Below are 11,994 nucleotides of genomic sequence, written 5' to 3'. Positions count from 1 at the left end.
CGCGGATCAGCGCCTCCGGGCCGGCCGATGCGCAGGCTAGCGCGTTGAGTCCCGGCCGGACTCACCTTAGCTGCGGTTGACGCGCCTCCCGAGCTGGTTTCAAGACGGCCGGCGGGCCCCGTTGCCGGGGTAACCCTTCCCGCTCGCCAAGCCCCTGCCGAGAGCCGCAGCGGGCCCCCGTTGCCGGGGTAACCCTGCCCGCTCACCAAGCCCCTCCCGAGAGCCGCAGCGGGCCCCGTTGCCGGGGTAACCCTTCCCGCTGTCCAAGCCCCGCCCGAGATCCGCACTCCCGAGAGCCCCGCCCCCCCGCCCGAGCCGAGCGGGGAACAGAGTGACCTGGTGACTATGGGTCCGGCTCTGGGGCGGGGCTGTTGACGCCGCGGGGAAGTTTTGTGCGCGGCGGCTCCCGGCACGGCCCGCAACTCAAGGCCCAGGCTTCCCGGGCTGCTAGGCCGCGCCCGGCGCCGGCACAGCCGCTCGAAACGGCCGTCAAAGTAGGCGAGCCTCCAGGCGAAGGGCAGGGGATCACTTCATTTCCTCCTGTTGCTAAACACAATTTAAAACTCAAATAAATTGTTATTTAATTCCCTAACACATAATTCAAATATTTACCTTAGTTCCCTAACACACAGAAAGTGTGGGGAAAAAATCGTGAAAAATCAAGATGGCGGCCACTCACCTCGGTTCAGAACGATAAGGTCCGCCCACACACGCACTGATTGGTCGACTGTCAGGTCACCGAAGCGTAGGATTGGTCAATCGTCAAGTCACTCAACACTCAACTGTAGGATGGCACGCGCCAGGAACCCGCCGTACGATTGGTCGACCTCGATGTCACACGGTCGCTAATGAGATGCTAATGAGCGGAATCTTGAACGTTTTTTGGATACCGCGGGCGCGATTTTTGTCCGGCCGAAACGTAAATACGCCTATGACCAGTCCGTAATTGCAAGCTTTCTTTTGACGCGACGCGCGCGTCGGTACGCTCTATAACTTTCAAACGTATAGAGAACGGACGGACAGACAGACAGACAGAAGAGCTGCTTTATTATATACTAGCTGAAGTGCCCGGCGGATCCGAGGCTTTTTCGAGGGAATGTTGTTGTTGGAAGAGAGAGAGAGAGCGACTGGGGGGAAGAGAGAGAGTGACTGGGGGGGAAGAGAGGGAGGGGGGGGAGGGCGGGGAGGGGAGGGCGGGGGGGGTATGGGGGGAAGGGAGGGCGGGGGGGGAAGGGAGGGGGGAAGGGAGGGGGGGAAGGGAGGGCGGGGGGGGAGGGGAGGAAGGGAGGGGGGTGGGGGGGGGAAGGGAGGGGCGAGGAAGGGAGGGGGTGGGGGGGGGGGAGGGCGGGGGGAAGGGAGGGGGGGAGGGGCGGGGGGGGCGGGGGGCCCCCCCCCCCGAGGGTCGCGGCCCCCCCCCCCCCCCGAGGTGAAGACCGCCGATTGCGCTCGCAGCAGGAGCTGAGACGCGGCGTCTCTCTCTGGCTCGGCCGGCCGACCCAGTTGCCAGGGTAACCGTGACGCTGACCAAGCCCCGCCCCCCGGGCCGAGCCAGAGAGAGAGAGACGCCATGTCTCAGCTGCTCCTGCTGCACGCGCGGCCCCCCCCCCCCTCGAGGGTCGCAGCCCCCCCCCCCCGGAGGGTCGCGGCCCCCCCCGAGGTGAAGACCGCCGATTGCGGCTGTGCGAGACGGCCGGCCGGGGTTGCCAGGGTAACGTTGATGCTCAGCAAGCCCTGGCCGAGCCAGAGAGAGACGCCGCGTCTCCGCTCCTGCTGCGCACGCACCCTAGCGGCGCTGGGCTGAGGCTCGGCCCTCCAGCCTGCGAGTGGGGCCGGGAGGTGCCTAGCTCGGGCGTGGGTGCGGAGGAGACGCCGAGGCTTCTAGGCCTACCTGGAAAAAACGGGGAAAGGTAGGAAAATTAATGAGATTAGATAAGTTAATTACTTTCTAAATCATTTTTTTCAAAAACAATATGTGTTTTAAAAGCAACGTTTTTTTTTAAGACGCAGAAAGCGGGAAAAAGAAAGGAAAAGTTTGGAATCAAGATGGCGGCGACGCACCTCGGTTCAGAACGATAAGGCCCGGCCACACACGCACCGATTGGCCCGGCGGCACACGCCAGCAACCCGGCGTACGATTGGTCGAGCTCGAGGTCACTCTTTCGCTAGGTATCAGTCTGGTGAATCTTCGCTGCACCCCCTCTATGGCAAGAACATCCTTCCTCAGATAAGGCGACCAAAACTGCACACAATACTCAAGGTGTGGTCTCACCAAGGCCCTGTACAAGTGCAGCAAGACATCCTTGCTCCTGTACTCGAATCCTCTCGCTATGAAGGCCAACATACCATTTGCCGCCTTAACCGCCTGCTGCACCTGCATGCTTACCTTCAGCGACTGGTGCACAAGGACACCCAGGTCTCCTTGCACTTTCCCTTTTCCCAATCTATTGCCGTTCAGATAGTAATCTGCCTTCCTGTTTTTGCCACCAAAGTGGATAACCTCGCATTTATCCACATTATATTGCATCTGCCATGCGTCTGCCCACACACCCAACCTGTCCAAATCATACCGGAATTTCTCTGCATCCTCCTCACAGCACACACGCCCACCCAGCTTTGTGTCGTTTGCAAACTTGGAGATATTACATCTAGTTCCCTTGTCTAGATCATTAATATATATTGTGAATAGGTGGGGTCCTAGCACCGATCCTTGCGGTACCCCACTAGTCACTGCCTGCCACTCGGAAAAAGACCCGTTTATTCCAACTCTTTGCTTCCTGTCTGCCAACCAGTTCTCTATCCAAGTCAGTACCTTGCCCCCAATCCCATGTGCTTTAACTTTGCACACTAATCTCTTATGCGGGACCTTATCGAAAGCCTTCTGAAAGTCCAAATACACCACATCCACTGGTTCTCCCTTATCTATTCTACCAGTTGCATCCTCAAAAAATTCCAGTAGATTAGACAAGCCTGATTTACCTTTTGTAAATCCATGTTGACTTTGTCCGATCCTGTCACTGTTTTCCAAGTGCTCTGCTATTACATCTTTAATAATGGACTCTAGCATTTTCCCCACTACCGATGTCAGGCTTACCGGTCGATAATTCCCCGTTTTCTCTCTACCACCTTTTTTGAATACTGGGGTAACATTAGCTACCTTCCAATCCATGGGAACTGTTCCAGAGTCTATAGAATTTTGGAACTACTAAACAAACTGCTAAAATATATAATGATGAAGTATAATATATATGTTATCCCAATGGAAGATGTCCTTCTGAGAGGTGCTAAGCCTCCAGTAATATATGTATTCATGTTACTACAGCAACAACTTGTATTTATATAGCACCTTTAACGTAGTAAACCGTCCCAAGGCGCTTCACGGGAGTGTTATAAGACAAAAATTTGACACTGAGCCACATAAGAAGAAATTAGGGCAGGTGACCAAAGCTTGGTCAAAGAGGTAGGTTTTAAGGAGCGTCTTAAAGGAGGAAAGAGAGGCAGAGAGGTTTAGGGATATGCTAATAATTTACTTATTAACAAAATCCTCTGACAAGTGTTCTAAACAGTATGTTGCTGTGGAGAAAACCACTTTACAACTTTCACTTTTTCATCGGTCAGTGGTAGGATGAATCCCACTGTCAATAGTCATGTGAAAAGAACTATATAAAAATCAATTCGCCACAATCCTGGAAATGTAGGAACACACTCCCTCTCCTGCAGAGGAATAGGATTGAACAAAAAGAGAAGTATATGTGCTACAGTAATACACTAAGTACCTGTACAGTAGGGAAGCCCGACTTTATCACAGCCTCTCTAAGGCAACCCCAGGAGGTTCTTATTGGTTGTAAGGCCTTTTACATTTTTTTAAATTCTTCTTTTGTTTCCCCTTCCCCTTTCTGTAAAAATGCTTCCTTCTCAAAGTCCAAATCCTCCCACTGGTCAGGATTATCTTGGAGGTTAAGGACAATGCCAGGCTATCCTTCTCAGTGACAAACCAACTCCTCAAACTCCTCTCCCATCACTGTCATTGAATCCCTTCAATCTGTTTCCACTCTGGTAAGTTACCAATAACATCCTTTGTGACTATGACCATGGTAGACTACCCCTCCTTGACCTCTGCACAGCATTCAACGTCGTCGGCATCTCCAACTCTCCTCTGTGGTCCACCTCCATTGCACTGCCCTGCATGGTTCCATTCCTACCTGTACCTGTAAGACAGAAAACATCACACCGCCTATGATGGCTTTTCCTCCCATGTCCACATGGTCACCGGGGTGCGTTTTACAGCTCCATCCTTGATGCCCTTTCCTTCATCTACATGCACCCCTTCAGCAGCATCACTTCTAAGCATGGGGTCAGCTTTCACATGTCTGCTGGTGTGATAACACCAAACTCCTTTTCTCTGCCTCTGCACGTGCCTCCTGCACTACCACTCTATTGTCTGACTGCTTAGCTGATATCACATCCTGGATGAGTAAGCACTTCCTTCAATTCAACATCCACAAGATTGAAGCCATCATGTTTGGCTTCTGCCTTAAATTTTACACCTTAGCACCTGACTCTCTCTCCTTTCACTTTGCCTACTTACTTAGGCTAAGTCCAACCATGCGGAACCTTGGTATCTTGTCTGACCCTCAGCTAAACATCAAACTACACATCCTAGCCACCCACAAGACTGCCTGTTTCAACCTCTGCAACATAAGCTGTCTTCACTCCATTGTCACCCCGCAGGGCTGAAACCCTTATTAAGCCTTTGTCACCTCCAGACTCCACCGCTCTCCTTTCCAGACTCCCAAATTCTCTGCCACGTGCATCCTGTCCCACACCCAGTCCTACAACCTGATCACCCGTACTCTCACCGACAACCCGATCACCCGTACTCTCACCTACAACCCGATCACCTGTACTCTCAGTCATACAACCCGATCAGCCCGATCATCCGTACTCTCACCTACAGCCCGATCACCCGTACTCTCACCTACAACCCGATCACCCGTACTCTCACCGACAACCCGATCACCCGTACTCTCACCTACAACCCGATCACCCGTACTCACCGACAACCCGATCACCCGTACTCTCACCTACAACCCGATCACCCGTACTCTCACCTACAGCCCGATCACCTGTACTCTCAGTCATACAACCCGATCACCCGTACTCTCACCTACAGCCCGATCACCCGTACTCTCACCGACAACCTGATCACCCGTACTCTCACCTACAGCCCGATCACCCGTACTCTCACCTACAGCCCGATCACCTGTACTCTGTCATTCAACCCGATCACCTGTACTCTCACCTACAACCCGATCACCCGTACTCTCACCTACAGCCCGATCACCCGTACTCTCACCTAGAGCCCGATCACCCGGACACTCACCTACAACCCGATCACCCGTACTCTCACCTACAACCCGATCACCCGTACTCTCACTTACAACCCGATCACCCGTACTCTCAGTCATACAACCCGATCACCCGTACTCTCACCTACAACCTGATCACCCGTACTCTCACCTACAACCCGATCACCCGTACTCTCACCTACAGCCCGATCACCCGTACTCTCACCTACAACCCGATCACCCGTACTCTCACCTACAACCCGATCACCCGTACTCTCACCTACAACCCGATCACCCGTACTCTCACCTACAACCCGATCACCCGTACTCTCACCTACAACCCGATCACCCGTACTCTCACCTACAACCCGATCACCCGTACTCTCACCTACAACCCGATCACCCGTACTCTCACCTACAACCCGATCACCCGTACTCTCACCTACAACCCGATCACCCGTACTCTCACCTACAACCCGATCACCCGTACTCTCACCTACAACCCGATCACCCGTACTCTCACCTACAACCCGATCACCCGTACTCTCACCGACAACCCGATCACCCGTACTCTCACCTACAACCCGATCACCCGTACTCTCACCTACAACCCGATCACCCGTACTCTCACCTACAACCCGATCACCCGTACTCTCACCTACAACCCGATCACCCGTACTCTCACCTACAACCCGATCACCCGTACTCTCACCTACAACCCGATCACCCGTACTCTCACCTACAACCCGATCACCCGTACTCTCACCTACAACCCGATCACCCGTACTCTCACCTACAGCCCGATCACCCGTACTCTCACCTACAGCCCGATCACCCGTACTCTCACCTACAGCCCGATCACCCGTACTCTCACCTACAACCCGATCACCCGTACTCTCACCTACAGCCCGATCACCCGTACTCTCACCAATCTCCATTGAAAGAAAAAAAGAACTTGTATCTATATAGCGCCTTTCACGACCCTAGGACACCCCAAGGTGCTTTACAGCCAATGCACTTTTGAGGTGTAGTCACTTATAATGTAGGAAACATTGACTCCTGATCCCTAACACATCAATTTCAATGTCCTTGTTCTCACCTACTAGTCCCTCTCTAATCTGCACCCTCCATCAGCCCTAGGTTCCACAGTATTCTTTCTGCTCTGCCGACTTTGGCATTATTTGCATCCACTTTCAGCCATAGCCTTTTCAATCCCACATTCTGGAAAAAACTCTCCCCAAAGTTCTCTAATTTCTTCCTATCTCCCCTCTTTCGGAAACCTCCTCAACCTACTACTTTAATCTTGCCTTCAGTCACTACACCTAACCCTTCTCCCCGCATAGGCTGGTGTCCAGTCCCTTCTGCCTCTGTGGAGCACTTTGGGATTATTATGCTGCAAGTGCAAGTTGGTGTTATTGTTGCAATAGTAGAAAACAGTGACTCATGGATTACATTTCCACGGGTATTTTTGGCTTCAGTACCTCACCCGTTTAGACGTTCTTCTCGTATGAGCGTAGACAGTGAGTAGGATATTCAACAATGGGGGTAACATCTACATATGTGCATTTTCCAGCTGGAGTCACCTGATGGTCGATAGAAGCAGGAATGCTGTCTGACTGTTCCTTCCCTGTCCTGGGAACAGAATTGTAGCAGCCGTCGTGCCATCCCAGCGGGATCAGCTAACTCGGCACGGGCAGCGATGGAACTTGAAATCCTCCTGCTCTGCTTGGCTCAGTACCACCTCTTGTGGGGCGTTTAACTATTCAGCTGTCAGGGTGGTCTCTACATCTGTAAATAAGGCTTCTAAAATCTGAAATAGCACTTCCAGTATCTGAAAACTAATTTTGGAGCTTTCCTCCCAAGAGTCCAAAATCCACTTCTAGGTTGTTAAGAAACGGAGTAGAACTTGCCTACCACGCACTAAATGGTTGTGGGGGTGTCCCCCAGCAAATAGCATGCAGGTCTGGCTGAAATATGCACCTTAAGGAACTCCAATACAATAAACCAGATTGATTATAATCAAGGTCAATCTCAAAAGAGTTCCTTCGGAGTCACTGCTTCTCCAGCGACTGGGCAAGTTCTTAGTCCCAATCTAAGATGTTCTGTTTGAACATTAAAACCTTCTAAGGAGTTTGAACTGGATGAGCATAGCCCTCAACACACCTGCCTCCATCTCATGCATTCAAAACTGTACCCCTAGGCCAGTGCACCTTCCCATTCTTACAGCCTTAAGTTCATTGTCTTACTGACTTTGTATAAACCTTATACTTTTCGAAACAAGGTATTTGCTTTCCTGTCGCACTAAAGAGGCATGGTTATCAACTGGTTAAATCCAGAAATATCTAAGGTACTGAAATTCTCTGGACATCTTTCTGCTTTAGCTCCGGTGTCCAAGTCAACTACAATTTTGTTCACAGGAAAGAGCTACAGCAAAATAAAGCTTGAATTCAATAATGAATACAACTGAGAAATCAATGAATGCTATTATCGTATTGTGGGAAAAAATAATTTGATAGCTTTATGTTTTCCTCTCCCCCTCACAGAGACAACAGTCAATATTGATAGGGTCAAAACAGAAATAAGCACCAAAGAAGATGATGTGGGCGGCTCCAGTCCAGACAGAGCTGCAGAGACCAGCAGTGTACAGGACGTAGCAAAACGAAAACAGTTACAGAATGGTTCTAGTGAGATGACTACAGAACACAAGAGTCCCGTCATCCTTAAAAGGAGACGAGTTATCTGTGAGGTAAATAGCGCCTGCACTCCAGTGCATTCTAACCGTGCAAAGATCTTTTAGCCTTTGTTTGGAATAATGCCTTGTCATTCTTTATTACAAAGAAACACACAGTTTAAATGTTACAGATCTATATGTAGTTATATTTTAATGTGCTTTAACTAGGGGCCACTGGGAGTTTGGTAGGGCTGTGCTTTGGAATACTGAAGTCCTGCAGTGATGCTATGGTAGAACGCAGGTTTGATTCCCCTCTTTGCGAAGTTCTTGATCTCAGTTGTGCTGCTGTCACTGAGTGTGGGCAAGTGCATCCCTACAGAATGGAACTGGACAACCCAGCTCTGATTTCCATGGGCCACGGTTGTGCACCTCTCGGCGGTAGGCTCAGAACAGCAATATCTGGACAGGTTGCTTCCCTGGTCCACAGGCCCACTGTCAGTGAGACATGGGGAAAATAGAGGGATTGCATTTTATTCAAAATAAATGCTAATACTCCCATACAGCATCAGTCCTTGTTTTAATTTTGTTCTCATCAAGGTGAGGAATGTTCATAGTGGGAAATGGAACTCTTCCCGGAAGGAGGCCATTCGGCCCATCGTGTCGGTGCTGGAAATAGTGTTTCTGACCTCATAGGTCAGGTATAGCAGAGTTAAGCTTCGACTACTCTGTCTGAACCTCAGAAGAGTACATGTTTGGTGATGTTATTTTAGAGAAGCTATTTGAGCGAGCTACAGTGTTCTTCCCCTCTGTGATTAGTGTAACTGGATTGTTATTCAATGGGATAGAAATTGGTACACATTGTGCCCTTTTTTCAGGTATAAAGCAGGCGCGAATCATACCAATTTAGTAGTGGCACAGCCTGCGGCCAATCTATTCAAACTATGCATTGAGTATCATTTAAAGAAAGTGAAAATATTTGCTATTGGTCTACTTTACAGAGATGGTCTAAAATCTATGTTAAGTTTTATGGAAAGCTGTTACATTTGCGGAGAGCTGTTACATTTGCGTATAGTCTCATTGCGCAATATTCACTAAAATTGTTTCACTTTGTATTTTAAGGACATGTTTGCAAGTCTGAAGGGCACAGACTCTGTAGTATCTTTCCAGAGAAACTATGAGGGTGCAAGCAAAGTCAAGGATGCTTTGTTGATGGAAAATGAAGACGCTCCTCAGGACAAGCCCTCATACAGGAAGCCACTATATAGCATCGCGCACAAAATATCAGACCGGCGAAACGTACAATCTGTGGACCAGCATGCGTCAGCTGAGGCTTCGGAGAGAGTTTACCTCAACAGTCTCTTACAACAGCGAAACCTCACTGACGCCCACAAGAATTACTCTTGCGCCTTGCCGGCCCATACTGCCGAGGGGGAGTCAACCCTCTACTCGTTGATCCATAAGATGTTTTTCACTCTCAACACTTTGAACTCTACGATGACCCAACTGCACAGCAAAATCGATTTGCTCTCGTTGGAGGTGAGCAGAATTAAAAAGCACGTGAACCCCGGTGAGTCGGTGGTGGAGTTCTTGCCACCAGCAGAGTACCAGCTCAACAACGCAGAACTGAAGCAGGTCCTAGATCAGAGCTCCTCTCCCGGAGACTTTGCCTGCCGGTTGCTTGTGCAGCTCTTCCCGGAACTCTTCACTGAAGACGAGGTCAGCAGGGGTTGCACTGCTTGTGGCTCCAGCTCTGAGAAGAAGCTGGACTCGCTCCACCTCCAGCTCATCAGAAACTACGTCGAGGTCTGTTATCCATCGGCCAGAAATGGCAACATCTGGCAGCAGGAATGCCTGCCACAGGTAAGCGACTTTTTCAACAGGTTTTGGGCACAGAGAGAAATGGAGAGCAGTCAGCAGAACATCAAGGTGATCAGCTTCTATGAGGCAGACCGGGCGGTGGAGCAGCCACAGCCTAACTGTTACATCGACGACAACACGCAAGATGAAGGACTGTCCTTGGATTCCTCCAGCAGTATGACCTCGGACTTGATTTTGGAACCCCAGGAGATAAACGAGTACTTGGATGAAGCTTCGTCACCTGGAGAATTTGCCATTTTGCTCGTCCACAGACTGTTTCCGGAGCTCTTTGACTTGAGAAGTTTGGCAGCACAATCCAGCTGTTACGGTTCGTCTGAAAAGCAGGCCCTTGACCCGCAAAGGCTGCAGATTGTCCGCAAATACACGGAAATCTACTTCCCCGATGTGCAAGAAGACGAGGTTTGGCTGCAGCAGGTCATCCACAAGATGGACGAAGAGCTAGCGAGCATTCATTCCGATGGAAGCGAGTGCGATATGTTCCGAAATGAAAGCCACTGTTCCTCGAATGTCTCCATGGTGGGAAGCAATGATAGCTTTGATTTCGATAAATCCACGCAGAAGCCCAAAACGATCTGGCTCATGCCAGTCGATTTTAACAGCCTCGTGATACCCCCTCCAGATTTTGAAGTAGCTTGCCCTGAGCACGTGCTCTGCAAACACCAGTTAAAAAACATTTACGAAAGCAGCCTGTCCATTGGGAACTTTGCCTCCCGGTTGTTGGTGAGGCTGTTTCCCGAGCTCTTCACGCCGGAGAACCTGAGGAAGCAGTACAACTGCAGTGGCTCCCTGGGCAAGAAGCAGCTGGACCCAGTCCGGATCAAACTCATCAGGCACTACGTGCAGCTGGTGTACCCCAGAGCCAAGTGTGACAAGGCGTGGAACCAAGAGTTCGTATCGAAGCTGGACGAAAGGTGCCGCCGCCGAGACACAGAGCAAAGGCGCGTTTATCAGCAGCAGAGAAAGAAAACCATCGTCGGCACCGAGAGCGAAGAGCCTACCACTTCAGCGGTGCAACCAGAGCAAGTCAGAAAGGAAGCGGTGCTGCTCGCACCAGAGCGAACCGACCGCTACAATAGGAACTTTTGCAAAGTGGCGCTCGATGAACTAACTGTCCCCGCCCTTGATTTCCCAGTCCCGAATAAGCACCTGCTGTCCACTAAAGAATTGAAGGAGATAGTGCAGGACAGTCTGTCGATTGGGAACTTTGCTGCCCGACTTCTCGTCAGGATCTTCCCAGAGCTATTTACTTCCGAAAATCTCAGGCTGCAGTACAACCATTCAGGCGCGTGCAACAAGAAGCAGCTGGATCCCGTCCGCTTAAGGCTCATTCGGCACTATGTAGAAGCGGTTTATCCTCGGGCCAGGAGCGATCAAGTCTGGCACCTCGAATGCATACCCAGCATTGATGAGAGGTGCCGGCGGCCAGACAGGAGGAAGTCCAAGATGATGGGCAAGTCCAAGGATAACAAAAGTGAAACGCTCACTTTGCCGCCATTAGAAATATTAAGTTAGGCTTTAAGGAGGTTTACCACAAAGTCGTGGCGAATATGTAAAGCTTACCACAGGCTCAGATAAGCTACAAATATTTTTTAAACTTAAAAGGAATCAAACGTGCCAGCTGAGAAAAGGGCACACCCTTGGAGTTCTCGCCTCTTATTTATTTCATGTGCAATTCATTGCTTTCCGATCCCTAACGACAAATGAATGAACTATTTGATAGCGTGCAGTCTTTGGACTGTTGCTGCCACTGGAGAAAAAAACTTAAATGTAAAGGAAATAAAATCTGCCCTGCTACTTTTTGTTTCTGTCACAAGGGGGAAAGATTTCCTCGGTGCCCTTCACTATGTGTAGTGAACTTGTAAACAAGGGCCGATTTTTAACCTGGGGTGGCGAACCTTTCAGCCCCCTGGAGCGTGAGGCCCGGGAGATTTTAACCTGATACTGACTCTTGCCCCAAGGCCAGCGGGAATGATGTCAAGACTGGTGAGGGGTGCGGTCTGGCCAACACTGGGGACTCATGGAAATGGTCCCCAGCGGGATAAATTAGGATTTGGGGCGGGGGGTGGTGGCGGTTTGACAAGTTTTCGGTCGTGGGGGTGG

At 50.5% G+C, this 11,994-nt stretch overlaps 1 protein-coding gene across 3 annotated transcripts in view; it reads left to right on the top strand.

Moving 5' to 3' along the window:
• The window catches only part of bend3 (BEN domain containing 3), an 18,737-nt gene extending 6,779 nt beyond the window's left edge, over positions 1-11,958 (top strand). For all 3 annotated transcript variants that reach the window (XM_085997746.1, XM_085997745.1, XM_085997747.1), the window contains exons 3-4: positions 7,889-8,091; positions 9,136-11,958. In XM_085997746.1, coding sequence (XP_085853872.1) covers positions 7,889-8,091; positions 9,136-11,406 — 2,474 coding nt within the window. In that variant the 3' untranslated portion in view covers positions 11,407-11,958. The remainder of the gene's footprint in view (positions 1-7,888; positions 8,092-9,135) is intronic.
• The last annotated feature ends 36 nt before the right edge of the window (positions 11,959-11,994 follow it).

The sequence above is a fragment of the Somniosus microcephalus genome, chromosome 9 (assembly GCF_052327205.1).
Source record: "Somniosus microcephalus isolate GS21.2 chromosome 9, FLI_Smic_1.0, whole genome shotgun sequence".
Classification (NCBI taxonomy): domain Eukaryota; kingdom Metazoa; phylum Chordata; class Chondrichthyes; order Squaliformes; family Somniosidae; genus Somniosus; species Somniosus microcephalus.
Note: the sequence above shows the minus strand (reverse complement) of the source record. Positions and strands in the feature narration are given on the sequence as shown.